This window comes from Calliopsis andreniformis, chromosome 9 (assembly GCF_051401765.1).
Source record: "Calliopsis andreniformis isolate RMS-2024a chromosome 9, iyCalAndr_principal, whole genome shotgun sequence".
Classification (NCBI taxonomy): domain Eukaryota; kingdom Metazoa; phylum Arthropoda; class Insecta; order Hymenoptera; family Andrenidae; genus Calliopsis; species Calliopsis andreniformis.
In genome coordinates this window covers 14,642,845-14,668,877 of record NC_135070.1, presented here as the reverse complement: position 1 = coordinate 14,668,877, position 26,033 = coordinate 14,642,845, and the positions used below count along the sequence as shown (strand labels likewise).

Genomic DNA, 26,033 nt, shown 5'->3' with positions numbered 1-26,033 from the left:
ACCTAACTACCAATGAACGCTTCGATCATAACATCGAGTCGTCTGATCGAAAACTTGCAGCACAGTCTGCGTAACAAGAGATATTCGAAGTCAATAATCATGGTAAATGATCAGTTAACCGTAAATGTACAAAATAAGTCTACGCTAATATTCTTTATAATTAACCTTACATTTAACGATGATACCAACAGTCAGAATTTTTCTATCACTAAATAAACGAATTAAATAATCCTTAGAGTCGATCGTAATACCATGACAGGCATTTACATTTTGATTGATAATAATAAACCCTTTTGTGTCTTAAAACTATGTGGAATTCATAAATGAACATTGTTATCGTGTGAATAGTAATGGTGTTCAGCTGAGTAATAATTTATAATAAATTATGAAATCGAGGTGGAGTAACGTTCTCAATTCATTTTAAGAGCCTCCCACTCTCTTTAAGACAATTCTTGCTACTTAAGTACTAAATGTATTTTCAGTTCAGTTTCCATTAGAAGTATGTAGATTATGCCAAGTAACTATATTTAATGATACACTAGTAAACAGTGTCAGTAACACCGTCAAGTGTCACGTCGATGATTCATGCGATCCTAGATTACATTGAGTCAATGCTTTTAAATTGTTTCAATCACTCTAATAGTCTCGCGAAGTAGAAATTGCTTTCTTTAAAGCTCCCTTCAGTTTCCCGTTCTCCGTCTTAGTATTATCATTAAACCTTTCGTTCCTCTGAACGACCCTTAGACACCCATTGATCTAGAAAGCTGTCCATTCTAATATTCAAGCAGTTACTCCGTGAAAAGAAATTCCGTAAAGTGAGGTAAACGAACCCTGCTCGTCCTACTTTAGATCTATCTTCAAGCGTCTGTGAAAAGACAACAGGACAACAGAAAGGTTCCCAGAGCACTTCGTTTCGTATTCCCTTTCATTTAGATCGATGACTCCTCCACCCTCGTTTTTTTTTTATCGGGAACGTCACACAACGTAAATTGGATCCTTGCATACCGATATCCTTGCCTCCTGAAGGATTCTTAGTCTCGGTCCCAAAGGAATTCCCATTTTTTGCAGACGCTCCTCGCTGAGGTAGGGCAACTCCACCATTCCAACTTTTTCTTTCTCGAACGCGCTCGCGTATTTCTGGAACAGGCAAAGTTCGTCTTGTTGAAGCAGACATTTCTTATCGATGAAGTAATTTGACACCTCTTCACATTTTCATCTTCAAATTCTTTAATGTAGTCTCTAAGTATATTTAGATTTATCAGTTTATCGAGGAAATCTCTTTTCCTCGTCTCATAAGCATCTGCTTCCCTCGATTGTTTATTTTAATGACAAAAAACGCAGACAGTCGGAAGAGAAGAAATATCAGGCCAAGGAGATGAACATGAGCAGGAGATGAATATAAAGGTGAAAGAGTTCATAGAAGGCCGTCCACATATGTGAAAAGAGGCGAGCCAGATAGCGAGGATGTGAAAGATGAGGTCGCTTCTGATGTTATTCACAATCAGCAGTGACCCTGCTGGACGAATTAATCTTAAGTCAGGGTCAAATAGCAGACGCTCTAATAAGTAAATATTCAAATTTCTTTTAGCGAAAGGTGTCCTTAAAAAATTCCCTTCGACAAGAACTTCCAAGACCAATAGTTCTACTCACTTTCAAAGTACAATATTTTTATTTTTTATTACTTTTTGATTAGTGTATTTGTAGTAGAACTTCGTTTGCTGAGACGACACGGTACAGATAAGTTCGTGTCGTAACACAAATCTACCTTTCCTTAAATCAATAATGGTCAAGTCGTCAAAGAGTCCTTAGACCCAACTGAATTTACGTTCATCGGAAGTTAAACGAATTGAGACTAATGAACAAACGAAGATGAAAGCTTGACGTACCTCATACCCAAGTTCCCTCAGGAACAGCCTGATGAGAGGTGGTTCCGTGCCGAAGAACTTTGTGAGCTTTTTCACCCTCGAAGGATTGGAGAGGGCTGGCAACTCGGAGTCCTTGATCAGCGGTTGAGACTGTGACCTCACCATTGCCATGCTCGTTTGCGTCCTGAGTGCAGCAATCTCGCCCCTTATATTCTCCATTTCCTGCGAAAACCTAGTAGTAGTGAGTTTTGGAAATTCCAGCTTGCTTTCTCGCCTAGTTTGCTCTTTTGTAGTCCCTATTCTCTGTTCATCTCTGTTTATGCTACGATTTATATTCATATTTCACATACTGCAATTTATTCTTTCCTTTACCACCTTTTGAAGATGGTTTCAAATCAATTTCTATCAGTCATTTTTGATATGGCGAACTTTTAAGTATTAATATCTCACCTGTATCATTAAATGCTGCGTCCTCATCTCTGAACTGAGGTGCGCCACTGACCTGGCAAGTGTTACTACATGGGATTCTAATCGTTGAAAACGCTTGTTAATGCTCTGCAAACATAATTATAATTTTGGATTCTTTGATTGGCACCTCTTTCGGTTTTTAGAAAATTAAGTAGAAAGTGACAGTATGTAGACAGACAATACCTTGCGTGTTCTAGGGTACAAGGTGTCTCAAGTATACACTAAACTATATAATCAGTTATCTATTTGAGATTCTCCCACCTCTCTAAATACACTATACTTTCGCCATAGCCTCATAATTCATGTGGTAATGGGTTTACAGTGTTACAGTGAGGGACAAATTTCTGAGACCAATTAGTGACCTGGTCACTCATTTTTGTCTTGCTAAAACTGAAGATAAGAGTCCACGAAACACAAATGTAACAACGAGTTTATATCGAGAGAATCCTATTTTTCAATGTACAACCTGGCACACCCTGTATTTATTAACTTGTAGACTGTGTATAGCATTTATTTAATCGAGAATACAGATAGCAGGGATGAAGTAGATGACACAATTTCCCTATAAAGAGGACATTCGAGTGATCTAACGAGTTCAATGAAACGATTAGCTGTGTCAAACGACTGACCTTGATGTCTTTGGCTTTCTTCATCCTGTCGTCGATCGCGTGGGATCTACGTTTATCGTGATGCCTTGTGACGGGTCTAGACGAGACGGATGACGTCGGCAGTGACGAGACAGAACCATAACTGGCCAGACCTCGAGCCTTTCGTCTTTTCTTCACGCTTCCGCCGAGCAACTTCAATACCTGCGCTCATCAACAACGTGGCTTCAGCGACGTGACGTTACATCATAAATCATTATTTAATTACCCTGTACAGGATGTTACAGAAACAGATGATCGAACTTTGGGAACTTCTCTTTAGTTTTAAATATATGACTAGTCATAAACTTATTAAGATTATCACTACTTCAAAAAATTAGTTAAAAATAGTTTCGATCATAGTGCAAATATTAAATTTATTTATAACAAGGCAAATTAATAAGTATAATAGAGTTTTTCGATATCACAGAATAATTTTATAGTATTTTAAATTAAAACTTTGAAGGCTGATCGCTATAAAATTTATGCCATCATTATCGAAACACATCTCACCTCGCTATACATATTTTCCAACCCCTCCAATTGTTTTCTGATAGTCCTCGCGTCGTTGGTGCTCAGATCAGAATCGCTCCTATCCAGCATCGAGTCCAAGTCGAGTCCAGTGGTCGTGGAAGTTAAATCGGCTGTTTCCACGCCAAAAACTGAAATACGCAAGGTTCGTGCAGCCTTCGGGGATAAATAACAATGAATATCAATGTGGATGGATGGGTAGGAAAGTTACTCACGATGAGAAAACTTTTTCGCAACTTCCTTCTTGGACGTCGAGGCCCCGCGGTGCTTCGAGCTGCCCGAGAATCCCCTTTTCTCCATGGCCTTGCTGTAATCGCTGTAATTAGGTTTCGATCCGTACGGTAAGCTAAAGGACCCACAAACATGCACTTGTTAAGTCGGCAAAGCTCGAGGAAGATCGTTAATTATCGCAGGAGAATTCGATAGTGTTGGCCTGACATCCTCTGTCTAGTCAGCGTGGTAAGCACTAATCAGTTATTTGCATCAGGTTGGGATGCTGGAGGTTTGATATTGCAGTAAATTATTCAGGATGCTACATCAAGTGTATCTAATAGTAGGCATCTAAATTGTGAAAATGAAATTTGAGGAAGTTCGTGTTCCAGAAACTTTTGCAAAAAGCTAAGTACAATCTTATATTGCATCCTATATAGAAGACCACAGATTATAATAAAGTAAAATAAGTTGAGCTACTTTATTACTGAAATTATTTTCAATGTTAAAAAATAAAAAATTTCTACTGCTATTTTAATATAGAATCTACGAAAGCAGTTTACAAATATTCTCGAAAAATCTTAAAAAGTGAAATAATGAAAAATGGTTAAAAAACAAAGTTAGTGAAATAAATCCAGAATGGAAACATACATATTCTACCACGAACCATAAGAAAATGATAGAAGATTACATTTAAATATCTCAGAAATGAATCTTCAAATAATTTGCAGATTCAGTTAGATGAATCAACAGAAGCAGAGAAAATTCCACGTAAATCTAAATTTATCTGTCATCGTTCCCATTTACGATAATATTCGCAGTATAACAGCGTGGAACGAAGGAAAGGAGCCGAGAGAATAAATTGATTCGAACCGAGCCTAGTGCCAATATGTATGTTCCCTTCCAGCCGTACCCGAAAGAGCGGTATGGCCTATTTTCAACAGTTTCATCGCTTGGTCGCCTCGCCCCATCGATATCGGAGTTTCGATCTACGCGAGGAGCAGAAAGAATTGGAACTAGCCCGGAGCAGTGACCGGAAGCAACATCGGTTACGAGACGAAAGGATCTTTTTGAAGTAACGTTACCTCGTCGAGTATCGATTTCTCGGTGTTCTGGGACTTTCATGGGGTGAAAGCGGCGGCAGTGGCGGCGTCACTGATGATACACTTTCAGACAAAGTGGAATGCGCCATCGCTGGGACGTCCCTCGGCTCCAGAATACTCCTCAGCTCTGATTCTACTATGTCTACCCATTCAGAGTCTTGCACTATTCGAAACAGAAGAGAAGTAGTCAAACTAGGGTGTTTTATTGCTGCTTTTAACTTGATTAATCTGTATGACATCAGTGAAGCAGATTACGATTACTGCTATTCGAGATAAAAGTGTTCACCTTGGTCGATCTTAAATTTATTTTAATTCAAGGCTTTGGTGTATCTGGCTGACACTATTTGCTAAAGATTCTTTAACACATGCACAGTGATTTTAATTTTTGAGAAGGTTGTTTTTTATTTATTGCTTTTAATCGAGTTCCTCTTTTTAGACGATCTCTGTTTTTTTGGAAAACCTTAATTATTAGGAAAAGTATCATTTCTTATATTCATTCACAAGTGTCTTGTAAAGATTCTCTGAAATTCTAATATTTGACAGAGCTACTAAGGAAGAACAGCCTCCAGTAACCCTCAAGCTAACAATCCGCTACCCACGCATGGCTCTCGAAAATAATTCATAAACAAATTCAAGCCTACTTCCAAGGAACACTCTTATTGAAAAGTGTCCCATTCTCAATTTTCATACCACTCCCCAGCAACCACCCACGCAAACTTGCCTTCTCAAGAGGGTGAGTTTTCTTTCCGCCAGCGTTTCGCATAAAATATTCATCTCGACAAGCAAATGCTAGTAAAGTTGAGATGACAAACCTGGAGGGTGGGTCTGATCCTCCGGCGGTGGTCGCCTTCCGCTGGAATAAACAGCGGATCCCCTGCCCGAGTCAACATTCGAGGAACTCTGTCCAGCTTTATCGTAATCCGATCCAGAGCCCTGATTCTGGATCTTGAGTCGACCGATGCCGTGTTCGAGCTCGTCCTTCCTGCTCTCCGATTTCCCGAAGTCCTTCGCGTATTGATTCTCGGCTCTCTTCGATCCGTCACTGTTCCCGATCTTCGAGCCGGAAGAGCTCCTAGCCGCGTCCGCTTCCGCGTGCTCCTTGCTCGCTTTCGGACTGTAATGACTCTCCTCCGCTCTCTTTTGTATCTCCTCGATTCTCTTCTGCACAGAGGCACCCTCCGACTCTTGATTCTCCGGACCAGAGACTCCCACTTGCTCCTGATCCCTTTTCGAGCACCTAATTGGCTCGTCTCTGCGAATGCCGAAGCTAGTTTCCGGCCTGTGCTCATCCTTCCTTTGAGAGTCACCGAACTCTCCTGGTCCGTGATTCTCCACAGTGATCTCGTACCTCTCTTTGTCAACTGGATCCACGGTTAGAGTTTTCATTGTCTCGACAGGATTTCTTGACTGATCGTTGGCTCTTTCGTCCTCGTAGGAAAGCTGTGGCTGCGACGCGGCCTTCTCGATTCCCTTGATCGAGTTACGTCGCTGGAACTCGACTTCCTGGTTACTCTCGGTCTTCATGTAAACTTGAGGCACGCCGTACCTAGGTCGACCTTGGGCGTAGTGATAGTAGACCTCCTGACCCGAGAGCCTCAGCTCTTGGGTCTGCCGCGACGTGCTGGGCAGATCGATCTGAGACCTTGACATGGCTTGCCTGGCCTGCTGGTATTGCTGATAAGATACGTTGTTTGAGAAATAGGTCTGCTGCACGTTCCTGACGCCTGACTGGCTGTTCTGCTGACCAGCCATTTGTTGTTGATGCATTTGCTGGAGCAGCTGGCGTTGATGCATGTTCTGCGCGTGCTGCTGGGCGAACCTGGGGCTCTGGTGGTGGTTCTGGTTCTGGTGCAGAAGCTGCTGGGGGTTTTGGAAGCTCTGGCCAGCTGATTGCATCGCGTTGCCTACTTGGTGCTGTTGCAGAGAGAGTCCGTGGGGCTTTTGCACTTGCGTGCCTTGACCCTGGTGGTGAAACGAGTCGTATCAGATGCAGTGATTATTTTAAGAAACATTTCAAGAAATTCAATTCTTATTCAAAAAGTTTTGGGGTAGACATATTTCGAAAATAAATAAAAGAGAATTTTTAAACTTAAACTACTATAACTGACTACTTAGGATTTCATTATTTGAAGAGCACACATATTCCCATGAGAAGAGTTTCCCCACCTACTACTATATCTATATTAGATATCAAAGGGAAAGTGTTTGAAGAAAACTCTGTGGATTAAAGGATAGCGTCAAAGATTACCTGGTTCTGAGGATTCTGATGAAGTCCCTGATGCAATTGCTGACTGGGCAACCCAGACGGTCCCTGAACAACGAACTCTCTACCAACATTTTGCACCTGTTGGGCGGCAGTCGTTGATTGGCCGAAGGTAGAAACTTGAGTTTGATGGACCGTTTGAACTCCTCCTGGCGGAGTATGATGTGTCACATGGAGTTGAGCACTCTGACCTGGCAAATTGGGTTGAATCTGCGATGTGGGCTGAAGTTGTCCAGGGAGTGGTACGTTCTGCTGATTGCTCAGGTAATTATACGAGTGTCCATATTGACCTGAAACATTGTGTAAATATTGCAGTTCTTTGACGTTGAAATTCGCTCAGCTGCTGACTGTAATTAAATGTTAAGTCAATTATTTAAGAGTCCCTGAGAATTACGTTTCTCTTGTGGAACTACTTTTTCAACTGCACATCCTTAAAGGAAGTTATTATAATATTATCTAGAGCATATTGGGCTACGCGTAGAAAATTAGTTACAAAAGGGGACTCGAGTATAGCGAGTACACTGCATAGACGAATTAATTTTTCGCAATTAATTAACTGAAAGATATCGCATTATTAAAAGTTCATTGCTCGATATGGTCTGCAGAGCGAGAGAGAATAACAGTTCCCGTGAATAGTAATAAACTGTAACAAGAAAGGAAACGTTAATTATCCCAGAAACGAAGATGTTGAAACGAGACAGCCAATGCATATAGTTCATATTTATAACACGCGCTACAATTTTTCTTAAATTCTTGCTGAACTAATTAGGTAGTATCTGAGCATTAATTAGTACTCAAAGAGTCTAGAACGTATAATTGGATAATTACGATTTTTGTGTAACCTGCATGTGAAAATTGGTCTGACAATATTAATCTTACCATCTCATCTGTAAATTCTAAGCGTTTTTTAATAGCATCCTGTACACATATACATCAAAAGTTTTAGAAGGTGAGCTTCAAATAAATTGTTGTCACTTGTATCAAATTCATTGAAGTTTTATATTATTTTTATGATCTGAAATTACGCTCCATATTTTAGAATATTGTATATTAAATACACAATATGCTGCTTCAATAGAAAAAATTGAAATTTATTACATTGGAAAGGATTCAACTACCAACTAATGACCTTCGTAGCTAATGTGGTCTATTCAGTACTAATATCGATCCCATTCGTACACAATAAGGGTATTGAAAAGGCAGAAGAAAATTTTGCAAAATTTTCTACAGGCACTAATTATAATCGTAACATACCTACTCATTCCTCCCACGTAAATGCTTAACAAAACCCTGTTACCAGAGGTTTATTTCCACCAGAATATTATTCGTATTCAACATCGTACAAAGACTATTCTATTATCCCCTGGAATTACAACGCGTATGAATTAAAAGCTGAAATTCCGCATTTCGCCATAACCCTATTTTACTACATAGACTTTCTCCCCTGCTCCCACACCCCCGTAGCCCTGCAACTCGCTACGTTCTCCTTAGAAATACATTTCATCTACATGGCGTCTCGATCCCATTTCCTCGGCGATAAGTTCCCCAGTTGAATGTCTATCGCCGTATTATTCACGCGTCGTTACCGTTTTCTTCGTCAGAGGGCAAAATTACCCACATCAGAACTAGTTTTGACACTTAAACTTTTTACACAGAGATGCTCCCTATAATGAAGAAATCACTATAATAACTGCGTCCGCGGCAGAAAAATAGTAAAGGAGGTTCGTGTAATCGCACGCTTCTACGTGGTCTTGTTTTCTGGTTTATGCGCGAGGATTTGTTGGAAATTGCTAGAAATGAAACTTTCTTGCGTGTAACTTCGCGCACAGAGTTCTGGTTTAATCGCGATGAGCTTTGGAGGGCTTGTTTTTCTTTCGAGGGAACCGAGGAAATGACTACGGGAGTTGTTTGGCGTAATAGTAATTGAAAATTGGTGATGTGAAATTGTAAAATAGGAATAATATGATGGAGTACTTACTACCCTACTGTAGCTACGCGTCTTTCATACATAAATTCGAAATTTCAAAGCTAGAATGCTAGCACAGACTGCTGAGGAAGCAACACCAGACTGTTGGAGACAACACGTTTGCATTGTATAAGCTCATTACCCATAATTAGTCGTGCGTCTACAGCATATACTATTCACATCTTGCTGACACATAAAGTTAGATCTCTCTAAAGTCTAAACACGCCACAAGTAAAATTTATAAAATATGTACTTCCACACCTTTTTAGTAACCCCAGAATTGTTTTCATCGCCTTAGTTTAAGGAAGAAAATATCAAAGTATAAAGATATCAGGATGTTCCCCGTTACTCACTATTATACTACTTTATGAGAAATTTACCGCAAGCATTCTTCGGGTACTGCTGCATATTAACTGGAGGTTCCTGCGCCCGTGGCTTCCCATAAATCCCTTCCTTTTTCTTCGCCTCCTCTTCGTCGATACTCCTGCTGGACTTCCGCAATTCTTCAGTGACGTTGTTCAAGCTTGCCTCTGGTTCCGGTTCAGCGTCCTTGCGACCCTGCCCGAAACGGCTGGATATCATGTCCTTAATCGTGTGATACGTCCTCGAGAGGGACTTGCTCTTCTCCTCATCGATCTTCGTCGTCCTTGGCGCCGATGCAGCTGACGTCGACCTTCGGAGAAATTGCGATTTTATCGGGAAAAATCAATTCGCGGATTCACCGAGCGGTGCTATAAAGGAGATATTTACGCGTATGATTCTGGTGGATGATAACTCTTCGCTTGACCCTCTTGTCTCACTTCTTGCATCTGGGTTCCCTGAAACAATTTTTTCAGATCGTGATCATTCCTCGTACATTGAGAATGGGGAAGAGAACTTCAAACTTGAGAACATTTATTTCTTAAGATAGTAAAAGCGAGGAAGTTCTACCATTCCTCTAATACCTGAAGTATATTCAATGAAATTAATGATCTTCTGTAATTCCTTCTAACCAATTCTCCCTGGACACCACTATTACAACTAAAAGGACTCTTCAAATAAATTAATACCTAATAATTTCAGGCACAGTATTTTCCTATCCAGTAGTTACCTATCCCAAAATGTCAACTGAATTTCAAAATTGAGAAATGAATTAAAAATCATACCAATTCCCCGCGGTTTAAATATCCCCTCAGAAGCACACACATTTTCCTCTTATTCTGCCTGAGTGGACGCGAAAGTGAGCGTTTCCACGCAATTTGCCAGGATCCACCGAAAACGATACTCGACCGAGGACAGCGGACGTTTAATGGCAACGTGTCGGTTTAAGCCGCCGAGGGAATTTCAAAGTTGTCGTATTGAATCCTCTGGTTCTTAGGAAGGGATGCAGTTGGAATAACAACTGACATTGTTCAGTGAAAGGAGAGAGAGAGAGGAGGAACGAGTGTGGTTGTGCCCGTAGGGCTACGCGACACGCTTTGCGCATACGAAAAAAGATTTTCTGACTTATGGCCCCTCCACCGCGTGGGGATTATATCGCGCTAAATCTAACGTATGAATTCCACGACGCTGGACGTACCGACGGAAACCCTGATTTAAACGTTTCCCGTATTGTATTTATACTCGGCGGCGCTGAAATAGTGCTCTAATCAACTGTAAATTCAACTCCGTTTCGGAATTGGAATGCTGAGAATCTGAGGCTAAACAAGCTTGAATTAATTCGAATTTTAAAGAGTTGAAGAAGAAGGAGATGAAGGAAATATGTGGAGAAATTTCGGTGTAGAAATTATAGAAATTTGGGATGTCTCGGGCTTCGATTTGGAATACTTGAGACTTGACTTGCGACCTCTGAGCTTCTTCAACTAGACACTAGTTAACTAAGTAGGTACTTATTGCAGACAAGAGTTCACTTGATCGATAATGCTACGTATGCTATCATTTTTTTCTTTTTTCCTAATATCAATATCATATTTTTGCGATGTTTGGGTTCGGTGTATCCAATGTGAAGAAATCTTCAGATAAAGCTTCCACGACCAAGTCAAAAACTCGTTCTGTTTTAAGATTCCCCAAGGAAATAAAAATGCTAATATTTAAATCTTTTATGGCGACACTAAACTGTTATCGATTGATATTTAACCTGACTCCCACACTTTAAATCCAGTTTCAGAATGATACTTATATTGACCGCGACCTACCTCTTGGTGTTTGTTTCAACTTTTTAGCAGGAGGCAGTTTGCATTGGGTCATTAAAAAATTTTGCACGATGCAGAGGAACGTTGAATATTTATTACTGGTAGTTTCGAAGAGGATAAGAAAAGTTCTCATGGTTTATTTGGAACGAGGCTCCTTGGAAGCAATCGATCAATGGGGAAAGTGGATTCGACGAATTCTGCAATTTGGTACTGACGATATCCTGCTGAATAAATGATCACCTCCAAAATAACATTTAATTTTCGCATAATTTACAGAATATTATTTTCAGAGTGAAGAAGAGAAATATTTTGACGTAAAATTAATTACTGACAGAGGAAATTGCTAGTCATTCAATATAACTACCTTTCATAACGCCACTTGCCTTCCTTATAAAGCTACTAATTTCATTAAATCCTTGATTTTTAATTCTCAGATTAATAAGTGATAACTTTCACGGTAACCATATTTTATATTTGAAAGAAATCTTAATTTCTTATTAAGATACGATCTTCTTAACAATTATTTCTCTTCACGCCATAATTTTGATGTTTGATATTTTATATTTTTATGCTTCGACCGTTAGAAATTGTTATATCTATCCATTTAGATCATTGCTCTGCAGGGGATATTTCAATTACGAAGCGGATCGTTTAAGAAAGCTTGTTCGGATAATAGAACATCCACGTAGATGCATAGAACGTTCAGTTTGCATTTTCAAAGGCCCTGCGATTATGCTGTACGACACATGCAAAACACGTTTCATTGCCTGAAGCTTTGGCTTAATAAACTATCACGCCACACTCTGAACGATGATCCGTATTATGCATAGCAGGATCGACTCACGGGACGCAATAAAAGCCAGTCGTCTTAAACGTTGAAGCAAATCCAGTTCATTGGCTTTCAGCGATGCACGATAAAGACACTTTTAAAATGCAACAGAGTAGCCGTCTTCGAGTAAAAATATCTTAACGATCAGTTTTCTTTACTTTTCTCTATTTTTGAGAAAAACGTGGCTATCGAATAATAATTCGAACTAGTTGATACATTAATTATTACATATTTGAAAGGTTAAATAAATTTTATTTCAAGAACTGAAGCTGTTCTCTAAAGGGTTATTAATTTTTCAAAGAATTTACTTTCCTCTTCATTGGGTCAATGAAAGAAGCGATTTATGTTCGCTCGGAACTAATGAAGGGAAACCACTACTAAATTTATGCAACGCCCACATTATCCATATAACAATAGCTCGATTACATGGCAAAAAATACGAGCGTGTAACTTTATTCGTGATATCAAGAACGAGTTTTAAAACACCTTTTTTATTCAATCTACTGCCTGCCAGAGTTAATCATGAGCTCAACTTTTCAACATTTAATTAAGAGATATCGAAGACATAAAAAAGAATGGTGAGTATAATTTTTTTTTTTTAAAGAATGCATAAATAATGAGGTTTCATTGGAAACTAAATTTATGAGACGCAAATATTATTTAAATTCTTCACAATTTAACTTATTTTAACATATTCATTTAACAACACCTCTCTTTAATTAGTGACGTTAATTGCCATTTGTGTCACGTCCAAAACAGACAAGTGAATTAATTAACGATTTTCCAATTGTTCACAACAGACCATGAAGTCATACACAGCGCTCACGGTATTAGTATTTCATTTTCATTAAATTAATCGTGCCACTCATTTCAGTGGTTTCGCACATACGTTGAAGCTACAAGTGAGAGTTGAATGTAATAAGCCGCCATGGGGTCTCATTGTCAGAAAAAGTGAAATAATTTTGACACCGTTCGCGTACGGACTCGGTGAACAAAGAAAATGCTGTAAACGTAAGCCAAATGCAATTTTCCACGTTCCTTGCACTCCCTTTAGCGCTCACATCCGTCTGTAACCCACGACTGTGAAACAGTATCTCTCTGGCACGTGCATTACCGACACCTACACGCACCTCGAGCAATTCGCGTAGGTGTCGTAGGAGTGTAGAAGTTGCACACGCGTGAATCAACCACGAATCAATGAAGGATTTCGTAATGACTTCGATTGTGAAGATGAATAGATACCCATTACCCCTCTAACTCGATGTTCGCATGGTCAACTGCTAACAGACAGAGATCAATAGGGGTAACCTTTTCTCGTCGGCTATCTAGATGTTTGTTCGAATTACAGGACGAGGTGAGATAGGGTGTTCAAGGAGGAGTACAATCTCGAGCATCTGCAAGGACTCTGTTATCAATTCGATGGATGGGGGTGTAACACCAGAATGTGGTATTTCTGCGGTTAAGGGCAGATTAAGCGGACGATTGGTTATTTAAATTCTGTGGCTTGCGGTATTTAACTAGGTAACTGATTTCCAGCAAATTTCGAGCGATTGAAGAATATTGCTACAGTTACACATTTTGGTTCTGTACGTGAATCATTTCACAAGAATGTTAAATGTTTTGAATTTAAAAATTGGAGAATTTGAATATTTAAAAATTTGAATATTTGAATATTTGAAATTTTGAATATTTAAAAATTTGAATATTTGAAAATTTAAATATTTGAATATTTGAAAATTTAAAAAGGTAACGTTCTACACATTACTATTTTATCAATCGCCTGAGCTATAAATTATAGGAGTTATTAAGTGTCAGATATCTAATTCTCCTAATTTCTAATGATTTCAATCTACTAAAAAAGTACATGATAAAATGACTCACCTCTTGAACCCAAGCCTGCTGCTTAATTGGAGCATCAGGTGCGATGGCCACTCTCCCGACAGTCCTTTGCTTGTATTCATGAAGAATAGGGATTTTCGAATTCTTGTCTCCAGACGAAAGGACAAACTCGCGTTCTATCTGCGAATAAAAAAATTGCCATTCAATTTTCATCTTTATTACTGATTTTACACTGACATATCTAATCTTCATATACCATAACTTCAAACGCTGTCACCTAATCACTGACGAGTTCTGCTATCCTCAATTAATAAACACATTCTTAACAGCCATGACGAAACACCTAATAATTCAGCATCTCTGAAGCCACTTCTCATAAAAGCTACGTCGTTCACAAAAAGCATGTGCTACAGGTCGTTTCAAAACACATGGACATAAATTCACACATAAATCAGAAGCACAAAAATAGTAAGAAAAAAAAAAGCATTTTAAATTACTCGAAATACAAAATTACAATTCAATACCAAAGTCAAATCAGACAAATAGTTACACAATAATTTCCCCCACTGTTTTCGTGGCTATAATAACGTCCACGTGTTCTAAAACAGCCTGTACTCTTTCAATCCATCCTCGCCCGAAGATCCACCTTTTTGCACGCACCATAGGTGATAGTACGATCCACGCATTTCGTTATACCGACGAGATTGAAATCTCCCGTACAAAGTAAAACTTAAAAGTGACGTTGGCGACGATTCCAGGGAACGTCAGCGAGCATTTCTCATCGTAAAAGTCGCCCGACGGACCCAGTCTCACGATATCTATACGATTTTTCCAAGCAACATCGGGAACAGGATCTGGAAGTTCGCTAGCGGGGCTCGGCCCGCTCGCATGCTCTTCGCGTGCATATAATAATGCATCTAAAAAGAGGTGTCACTGAACTAAACTCGCCTTGAGATCGCCTCCAAGCTGCAAGAAAGTGGCGGTGATAAAACAAGCCAGCGCGCTGGAAAATGATCGCGTCTAATTATCACTTTTGCCATGCAACGTTCGCGAATAATTCTGTGTGCACATCCTCATGATTTTGTATATTATAATTTGCAAGTAAAAAAGGGGCTACAGAGAGCTAGTTCTCTGAGTTCGTTGCCTGCGAAACGAGTCCATATCGTTGGCTACACGAAACGGTTCTTTCAGTTTAATGCTTGTTGTTCAAGCTGATTTTTCATATGTTGTAGGTCTTCAGGTTTATGTTTACTCTCGCTGTAGTTGTTGATTGTGGAAAGTGCAGTTTTAGAACATAGAGTGTCTAATTTTCTTGCTCGAAATGGAGGCTACAGTGTTATGGGCCACTTTGTCGCGCGGTAATCGGAGCGTTGAAAGGTGGTTAGAATGCTCAGCACAGAGTACAGTTTAAAGTTGGAGGACAATTGTCGAGGTGAAATTTCCAACAACTATAAAAGAATCTATCTAAATGTCTTCGTGAATTTTTTATGCTTGATGCTTGAGTATCTCTGACTCTTGATCATCATTCAATAATTATTCACAATTTTTACACCGTTTAACGTGCATACAGTTTACTTAAACAAGAAGCACGTCTCAAAAGACTATAATGGTCCCTAAAAAATTGATTTAACATTCCAAAAGTACCCAGTAGTCATTTGTAAAACTTCAGATACGAGAACGAGATATTCCAAGAACTCTGTACCTCTCTGAAGTGAAATTATTCTGTTCATTATAAGAATTACCACGTTTGGAGCAATTACGTCAGTCAATTATCTGCGAGAATGTTATTTCATAAAGACGATGGCAAGAGAAACCTGTCGACGAGAATCTTCGAGATCTCACAAAAGATCTGACGGATAATTCGCAGGCTGGTAAATGTACAATACAACAAAGGCACAGTAGGCAGGTTCGCGAAATCACGAACGGTATAGTCACATGGTAGTGGGATGTCGTCACTGACAACTGTTCCGATTTGTTCTCGCCTCCGAATGGCCGATTCACGGGGAAAAGTGATGTATCTAAACGGCTATCGCAGCTCCCTTCTCGACTTCCGGTAAACGGTACGCGGGTATGATGCCCCCCTTTGTCTCACTCGTAGAACCTCTGAGAATTTTCCCAAGAACGTAACGAACATACGTATAACGAACTGTTACCGAAGATTTCACCGAAGACCAACTTCTGCCACGATACGCGAGCTTTGTTGAATGTAGGATACGTGAATCAATGGTGCTTTAGGGTTTAGTTAGAGTTATTGTTGAGAAGAATAGAATTCGAGGTATGGTGGACCTTGGATTAATTGACTCTAGAATAGATATTTATAGTATCTTTTACTTAGGATGGATGCTATTAAATTTGATATAAGAAGAGTATATAAGAAGAGTATAATAGAGGAGCTTCTAAAAATAATAAGATTAAGTACTAAATGGGTGCTTAGCCTGTGAGTAGCTCAATAAAGTAGCACCTTTTTCTAAAATTGTCTCTAGATCCACCTGACCCACCCACCCAGGATCCCTTGACCCTAATTCCCAAGTATCAATCCTTCTCTGTATCTGTATTCCCTCCCCTAACAAAAAACTGGACAACCACTATATAATTACCTAACATCTTTATCTAATTTAATGTAGTCAGTAGCCTCCTACTTCTACAGTAGCTTAATAATTCTAGTCTCGCCTAACAGCCTCACATTATCCCTCAATACCACCCAGATTTGCCTAGTTCACCTTCCTATCAAAGGAAACTGTAGCAAACAGTAATCTCGACTGTTAATCGTCCTCAGGGACCGTTATATCGAATTAGTCGCCACATAATCTCTCCGCAGTCGCATTAATGAATCGGAAAACGGTGTAACGACTGCGCAACGACCCGAAGTGCAAATTCATTCGAGATAGCGCTGAACTAAACAGCCTGACTTGTTCTATCCCCTGAACATAACGGAAACGTTAGCGCACATGCGTCGATCTGAATTTCATTACCCCGAGAGACAAAAGGTTGAGCATCGAGATTCGAACGAGTCATCTCGCGCTGTTCTCATGTTCATTGACTTCGCGAAGAGGATTTCCACGATTTTTTTTTTTTTCTCTCCTTCCGCGCATCATTCCCACCGTATAAGGTCTCGGCGACCGATAAAGGCAGTACGTACTGGCACGCGGTGCAGCCGCGGAGAGAAAGAACCGAGATCGTAGTCGATGTCGGAGTAGAAATGGAACACTTGCCCGAGGGGAGGGGGCAAGAAGGGAATAAAATGTTTCCAATCCAGTCGAAAGAAGAATATCAAAGCACTCTTAAAAGCGGCCACGAAACTCTCGCAATCAATGCGAAGCATCAAGGGAGATATTAAGTTCACGCGTTTTGTCCCTATGCTCGTGTGTTCTTTTTTCAGGGAATTAATACCTTCCTTGTTATTACGTTCTTTTGCGTCCTTATGAAGCTTGTCCTCTAATTCGCGTGCTCCTGCGATAAGGTAAGCAAATGTAATGCCGGGGATTAAAGGAGCATTTTAATGTAACGCACAATTACACGCGATGTCCCCAAAAGGCGTGTAAGATAATTGCCAAGGATTAGAAGATACGGGGGAAAGAGTTTTTTTATTCGAGGGAAAAATTAGCCCCTGATTTTCTGCGTGCACTAGGGTGGAAAAGTGTAACGTGAAGTAAATGGGAGAAAGGGGAAATTGAAGAGAAGCTTGAAGAAGGGGATAGTTAGCAAGTTTAAAAAAAAGCTACCTTGGTAGAGCTTTAACAAGCATTCCATTTCGATATTATTTTTTACGAGCTTTGTGTTTAAGCAGGTAATGAAAATAGGAGGATTGAAGAAATGAAGTTAAAAAATTGTGGAGATAAAATATCTGAGGCAAATTGATGTTCCAAAGGCGAGGAACAATCGAATTGCAATATTTCTTGAAAAATAAACATCCAGAGTTCTAGGAATTTCCGTAATACAGATACACGTTCAGGGTTAGAGACCAATGGCTACCACAAATCGCATAATAGGACTCATAAGTCTGTGGCCACCTGAGGGCACACCTGTATTCGAAGCTAAGCCAGAGTCAGACAGCTTAAAAGACACATGTGGCTTTTACAACTAGTATTTCGTAATCCAAAACCTTTCGTATTTAAATTACAATTCTTGGGATCGTAATTTTTGCAAAAATCTCATTTATACCAAATTTATAACCCAGCAAGATATCTATTTCCTTCCATTTCGATAGGATATACTACACCTTTGTGTTGCAAATTTGTTACATAAATTGCTACCTGTATTGCTATATCACGCAAACGTAATTTAAGTTGAAATGGCTCTTTCACTTTCCTCTTCTTTTGTAACTGATTTTCTATTGTATCGCTATTATTACAGTGTAAATCTCACGTAACAGTTTAGCCGAATTTTAACAATGAATCTTATTGCAAAATTGGGAAGACATAGTGAATTGTATAATAAATTTAATATGACTTTGAGTGATTCCATTCATTGTCCCAACTCTGTTCCTTCTCTCTTGTTTCCATTCACATGAAAATTTTAACATTTACCACTTGATTGTGTTCAGATTAAAATAACTAGCTCATTCTCATCGAATGTAAGTCCAATTTGATGTAATTAGAATTGAATGTAGGATATTGTACTAGTACTTCGAACTAACTGTGAATATTTCTCCGAATTGTTAGAACAATATCACGTCAATTATGACCCCTGGTGCCTCTGACCAATTGTTCTAGAGAATACTCTTTAGATCGCACGGTTGTTCGTCCATCAAAGGAAATGGCAACAAAACGAGTTGCTAATTCTTGGTAGGGCACGACAAGAACCGAATTCCTGTACAATTAGAATTCTCTGTGACAAGGATTCCGAGTAGACACTGAATGTAGAGAACACAGACTAGAAAAACTAGAGTTCTGCATTGTAGTATTTACATAAGAAAAAGTAGAGTTCTTTATGCATATATAGTAAATACTTTTTTACACAATATTATAAATTTGGATCAGTCGTGTAAGTTGAATCAAATAACGAATGATTTTAAAAGCTGTTCACTTAATTTAATTAAAAATAACAATATCACGTGTGATATTGTCACACATTGAAAAATACTTTTCAATCAATAAAAATTCATTCATGGATACTATAACTCTGTAACGCGGATTCCATAAACAAAAACCAAACTATAATCTTCGACCCACTATTCAAATTGCCTCCACATGAAAAAGTTAAACAGTCTATAACATCTTGCATAATTCTTCAGACTTGTGTCTCATACATTAAGTCATCTCATAAATATCATCTCTAAACGTTATTATACCTATAAAAAGACTAATATTTACGATCACACTTAATCACTCATACACGAACCACTGCTTTCATCTTTCGAATAATTTTGACGTCTCCACTTAAAAAAAGGTCCGCTTCTTCGTGTCAAAATGTGAAAGGATGAACGTCACGGTTCGCCAATAAGCAACCTTGCGTTTCATCATTACGAGGCCACAGGAAGATCTGAATTGCAGACGATCGTTTCTTTTTTGCTCGTAAATATCGGGAATATGATCCTCCGTTCGACATTTCGCGACGGAAGAGCCGCAATTAAGACGAGTTCAAGAGGCCCGAAGAGGAACTCTAGAAAGCCGCGACCAAGCAATACCGAATAAAGCGCTACGCCTTGACTTCTAACCGTGGTGTTTTTTCACTAGCCTGAAGCGAGACCAGTCACCGCGTGTACGATGGTGCATCAAAGTCCGCGACTGGAATCGCCATATTCAGCTTGTTACACCTCGGAACCCGTCGCGTTATCGGTGGTAGTAAAATCCAACGGCACGCCTATGCTGCGTCTATAACAAAAGTTACCAGCGTCTGCCTCCTGCTCGTATATGGCGAAACCGACGTGGCCATGCCACGCACACACCTTCCACAGGGCACGTGGAATTAATGCAGACGGCGCATCGTTAATTAACACACCACCACTAGCCGTGACGTGGTTGCATCGCGTAGAACCGCTTGTATTTATTCTTTTACAGGTTCCTGTTATCCTTACGCCCCCTTCCTTCTTCGATGCTAATATTTACCCTCGACTGGCATGGAGTATTGTAACGCAGTATGGTGCAATCACTGATATCCGATTAAAGACAGGTATTTATGATACAGACAATTCACAGCTCAGCAAGGGATCACTCAAATATAGAAATTACAGATTCAATACGGATTATATGTAAGAAATGACTCATAGTAGGCAATTTGCAAGTAATATTATGTCTTAGATATAATTACTATGTAGAATCTGTCGTTTCTATGTTTATAATTTGGTCAGTGGTTATAGCGACTGTCACGATCTAATTTACAGGACTTCAAAGTAGTCACATTTAAGCGAACCTGTGTTCAGATGAAGGGCCACATAAATCCTCCTTCGAGTTCCACCCACATGTCGTAAAACACCCTCTACTAACTCTACACAGCCACCCTGCCTCACACGGAAAAAGTGGTCATACTCATCTTGCAAAAGTCTTCTAAGTACAACAAAAGCAACCTTGTTAAATCTACAAACTCGTTTCTCACCGCTTCTATTAAACTCAGGACCGTTAGAGTACTGTCATAAATTCTACGAGAGACTTCAATAACTTCACCTTTTTCCCTCATGTACGTCTTCTATTTCCCCTCTTTCACCCCCAAATACTCAAACTTATGTACGACTTATTCCTGAAAAATTCTCTACTTTGAAACTTACTGGAAATTTGCTGCTGTGTGTCTGTAAATTAGCTGCCTGTTGAGTCTGATTCGAGCTCTGCTCCTCCCCGTAGAGCGGTGGCATCCTGTATTCCGGCGCAAAATTCTGCCCGGAACTTCGAAGCTGACTGTCGTCCAGCGTGGCGTTCCTCTCTGCGGCGGAAGTCGTCCGCGACGATTGCTCGGCTACCGTCTGCACCCTGCCCTCCTGCTGGTCGTTCTGGTTCTTCTGATTGTTCGGCACCGGTTTCGGTGGCGGTACAGGCTTGTATAGTCCCTCCTCATCTAGAACACATGGTTTGTTCGCAATTATTCCCGGCAAGTGGTTCGTGAATAATCGATGAACCGCCGCGGTACACAAAAACCGATGCTGCCCCTCTGGTCCTTTATGGAAGTTAATTGGAATATTTTAACCGACGATGAATATTCTGATCTACTCTGCTAATGATTAGAGAGTTGTTTCGCGTGGCTTGATTATTTGGCACAGCTTTTTGCGCAGGCCGATGTCGATGTTAATGATCGGTTCTTGCGCTGGTATTTTGGGGAAGTTTCTGGACTGGAGAGTTTCGACAGAGAATGTAAATATTATTATTATAGATATAGTCTGTTCGTGTGTGGAACGGTAATTATGTAGTATTAATTATTATTAAGAGTTTTGTGGCGTAGAAACGACAGGGTGTTCTAAAATATGAAATAATGTTGCCTGTAAATCTTAGTTAATTATGTGTGCATTCGGTTTCTATTAAAGAATTTGATTTAACACTCGGGCTGAAATGTTCGCGAGAACAGCAGGGAATGAAGAGCAGTGGATTCTAGTGAAAGATTAATTATCACGCGAATTAACCGTGTACAGTTAATCGTAATTAAGCTGATGCTCAGCTGCGCGTAGAGTTACATTTAGTTCGGGCAGCGTTCGACATATCCACCACATAGAAAATTAGTATACGTTACGTGTCTATCCTCGAACGCAATAATTAGCGTTACCGTAATGGAATTAATGATCGTTTGTAAATTCAAATATCCTCGGGCCCTTCCTGTTCATTTTGTTGCATCGAGGATTATTATGTGCATAGGATATTCACCAGGAAAATTTCATTTCTAGACTTCAGGAATTTTAAAAGAGAATGGTGACTCTATATTTTAATATCTATGTCGTATAAAACTTGTAATAAAAGGCATACACCATTTAGATTCATTATCCTTATAATTAAAATAACCTAGGTTTCTGATGTCCCTGATTATTGACCTCTTTTCCTGAGTCATCTCAAGCACATTAATCCTTGACAGTTCTACCCTCAACCAGACAACTGATATGCAGTTCTGTCTCCACGACAATTACCTAATAATTTAAATCTGTATCACGTCGTAACTGTGCATTAAACTGAAATGAAATTGTCAGTTAGAATCCAGCCCCATTTAGACCGAGGTTCAGCTACTCGTTTTAATAGCATCTCGCGTGCCCCATACCTTGATTCTGATTCTGTCGTCTGAGACGATTCTCCTGCTTGACTTTGCGAACAGTGGTGGCCATCGCGTGTTGGCTGACCATGTCTGAAGAATACCCTCTTCTTCGCCCCCTCCCAAACACTTCACCTCAGCGTTAGTATCCTCAATAACACCTTATCACTGTGTCACCCATTCTATCGAAGAGCGTTCCCCTGATGCGTCGAGTGGTTTGATCGAGGAACACGCGCGAGGCCTGAGTGAAAGTACCTTCTGTCTTTCTTATTTCGCTGAAAACGTTGAAAATCAACTGCAAACGATCTGCCTAGGCGATGGAACGGGTCTCCACGTTGTACATCTTTATTTCTTCCTTCGTAATAATTGCCTCGCCTGCTCGTCGTTCTCTCGTGAGTCTTGTTTCGTTTTCGAAGATGGAAATTATAGACCTGGTGTGATAAGTTCTTACAGTCGAGACTCCTTGAAGCGGGGCTGTCTATTTTATTTCGTTTCTGTGTGACATAAATCAGTCTTGAGTGTGTGGTGGATTATAGTGACTGATGATCTACGATGACTGTTGACGATTAGTGGAGGCACGAGGTTACACTTTGGATTTAGATTTATTCGCTGTGTTTAATGAAAGCAGGCATTTGGTTCTAAGAAAATGTAGAGTGTAATTAAGTTTCATGACTTGGTAACTTTGATCTGATTTCTTTGAAATCAATTTTAACTGAGATCTGTGAATCTTGTTCTAACTTAAATTCATTCATTTTGTCTTAGTTCCAACTTAGATTTAAGTACTGTGTATTTAGTTCTAACTCAGGTTTATCCACCTTGTCTTGAGTGCCAACTCAGATCTGCACACCTTATCCTTAGTCTCAGTTCAGATTTACCCATCTTGTCCTCAATTCCAGCTGACATTCATCCACCTGGTCTTTAATATCAACTCAGATCTAACCACCTTGTTTTTAGTCTCAACCCAGACCTGCCCCCTTGCCCTTAATCCCAAACCCAAATCTGTCCACTTTGTCTTCAGTCCCAACTCACATCTGTCCACCTCACCCTCACCCCAAACTCAGACCCATCCACCTCGTCGCAACTCAATTCCATCCACCTTCTACCCACCCCTCAGCACTGCTTCCAAGTTCTCCACCACTCAGCACGAACTTCAGCGCGACCATTTCACTCGCATAAACCTCCCCAACGTTCTTTATCCCTGCTCCTCTAAGAACCTCAATCCTCCCGATCATAGTTAATCATCCGAAACGAACATCCACGAGAAGTCCAGCGAGAAACAAGCTCAGGCATCGCAGGAAACTTTGCGATCTAAACTCGTCCGACTCCAGCAGTTTTTCACAGAGTTTCCAGTGGGTACCATCAATGAGGGAGCAGACGGAGTAGCGCAGACGGTCAAAGAAAGAAGCTGATCGCTTGGACAGACTGGCAGCAGAGTTTCTCCGGTTCTTCGAGTTTCTTCCGTGCACGCGCGAGTCGCGAGCTGGAATGCTGCGTGCCCGGCAAAAGAAGCGGATTTTCCACGCGAGCGAAACACCGATCTATGGCCCGAGCCTTCTTAGACGCACTGAAACAACTCAAACTTTCCATTGAGTGAACGTTTGGTTCCGCTGTTCTGGCTTCACTTCCGGTATCGTCCCACCACCCAGCCAAGGAGAAATCATTATAGACCCCCGGTGGGAGAAGGATCGTAATAGACAGAGGAAGAGAGGGAGATACGGGTGAAAGGGGGAGGCAGGGTGGTGAGGAGGAGGGAGAGGGAAGAAGAGGGACAGACGTCGGGATAATTTATTCCGTGTCCATACGCAGACGGGCTCTGTGTCGCGCGTCGGACGAATATCAAGCTGGCTCGTTGCTGCTGCCGCTGCCAGGACACTCTCTTGAACCTCGATAGGCTCCTCACCATCCTCGGGACGATTCTCTCTTGTACTGTACACTGTCGGCCAAAAGTGTGGGACCACCTGGTTTCTTGTTACTTTTCATGCTGGTGGTCAGTGGAGACTAATCCCACGACAATTTGGTCATTAACTATTACAGTGGTGCATAGGAAGTTTTGATACTTCTAAAAGAAGCTTCAAATATCTATGCACCCATTTTAAGGGCTGTATAATTTTATTACTCCAAATTTATCAGAATGATAAGTTCTGTAAATGTTGCTCTTAGAGCTGTTTCTAAAAATAAGAGTCAGCAGGTGACTATGCAGGTTACTATGCAGGTGACTATGCAGGTTATGCTTCAGGTGACTATCTCTGTGCACTATTTGTCCCATTTTTGCTCCATTTTTGGCTTGTTTCTGGAGCTTTTGATGGACGATGGAGATAATTGGTAGATATAGATTTCAATAAATAATATCTAAGCCTTCTGTTTTAAAACAAATAAAGCACAATTTGTATCCAATTATCGTCTTTTTGGAGAGGAGAATTTACTAGGCGTCATAAACAACTAATCACGTTGCGACTGTACGCAGGAATTTTATACACAGAGTTCTGATTAATATTTTTTCGAACATAAGATATTGATCAAGGCGTAATTTATTTGCCCGAGATCGTTTATTGACCGACGTTGCATCGCGCTGGTAGAACTGGTCTGATACTATTTTCCTGCCCTTCTGTACTTTTACTTCTCCTCGATCTGGATCTGCAACTACTTGCGATTATTACGAAGGTATCAACTTTAGTTTCAGTCCTTCTGCTGGCGCCGCCATTTCCGGCCAGAAGCATTAAAACATTGAGAACTCTATGCGAGACTTTACGATAGCATTAACAATTAAGCTCGTTTTCCCATCATTAAATATGTCAGTCGTGACATCCAGTAGGGAATACATTTCTTACGTATGGAAGAGAGAAGCATCCTTTCCAGATGTTGACCTCTGATCTACTCAGCTTGAACGTTTATCGTGTAATGTAAGTAAAAGATGTTTCAGTCTTAATAGAATTCTCTTAACTGTGCTTGAAAATGACTGTCCATTAATTACCAAAGCAGATAAAATAACTACAATTATTTATAGTACGTGATTTCTTCTTTTTTCCAAATAAAATGTCATGATAAGTTTATGACCATCTTTATCTACTCTTTTTCTTGACACTACTCTCATTTTATTGAGCCTTAACTCAGAAAATATCGATCTTAGTAAAGTATTGTAATTTAAATAAAAAAACTAGAAAAATACTCGTTTTCTTGATAGCCTTCTCTTGAAAAAGAGTTTCTTTGCAAATACAACAGGAACCAAGGGATCAACCGAAGTGACTTAGTCAACTCTAAGGTATTCCAGCATGGAACACACTGTACTCTTCTCAATCCCCCATTTTTCACTACCAATCACACCGTTTACCTTTATCCATCCCATTACGCTGCACTTGCCTCACGTGGGAACGTACAAACACGTCCCATCGAAATGCCATCTGACGCTTCTCTAGGAGCAAATAAAGGTAGATTCATATAGCACACGTCGGTGTCTATCGCATCACTGTTGTCACTGTAACAGCCATCTACGTGTGCGCAATAAGAATCGCCGATTGCCGAGGCGATTGTCACGTAAAAATCTATTTCTCGAAAACGTTTGACCTCACGCGACAGCTGTTGCCAGTGTGAGCCGAGCTTAACATCGAGCGTTACACGAACGTTATCGAGACCCTCATCGACTCCCAATGCCGCGTTCCTCCGCGTCTAAAAGACGTTCACCGTGCAAGAAGGATCTTCCTATGATACGTGTTCAAGAAAGCCCCCACTTATTGCCGACAATCGATTGACAATCTCGATGTTGCATCTTCGAAGGGGTGTATGTTGCTGAGAAGAAAGTGGAAGAGATTCTTTGTATCGTGAATGAAATCGTAGGTGGAAGGACAGCCTGAGCGTTTGACAGATCGTGGGCTACTGGTTTTGTTGAAGTGTCTGTCGTTAAACTTTTCAGTCTGGAAATTTACATTCTCGGCGCATACTGTGTGCGGAAATCCTGCTGTCGTAGCTTTTAAACGTATCCGCCGACGC

General features: G+C 40.2%; 1 protein-coding gene across 1 annotated transcript; it reads right to left on the bottom strand.

Moving 5' to 3' along the window:
• Positions 1 to 288: 288 nt before the first annotated feature.
• Positions 289 to 22,197, bottom strand: LOC143183336 (uncharacterized). The gene is made up of 14 exons (XM_076384860.1): positions 22,059 to 22,197; positions 20,593 to 20,876; positions 13,932 to 14,069; positions 9,801 to 9,868; positions 9,431 to 9,723; positions 7,070 to 7,374; positions 5,634 to 6,783; positions 4,804 to 4,984; positions 3,724 to 3,854; positions 3,491 to 3,639; positions 2,963 to 3,142; positions 2,316 to 2,420; positions 1,887 to 2,087; positions 289 to 1,137 (listed from the first exon to the last, which is right to left on the bottom strand). The coding sequence occupies exons 1-14, from the start codon at positions 22,138 to 22,140 to the stop codon at positions 976 to 978; spliced, it is 3,429 nt and encodes a 1,142-aa protein (XP_076240975.1). The 5' UTR covers positions 22,141 to 22,197; the 3' UTR covers positions 289 to 975.
• Between the last annotated feature and the right edge of the window lie 3,836 nt (positions 22,198 to 26,033).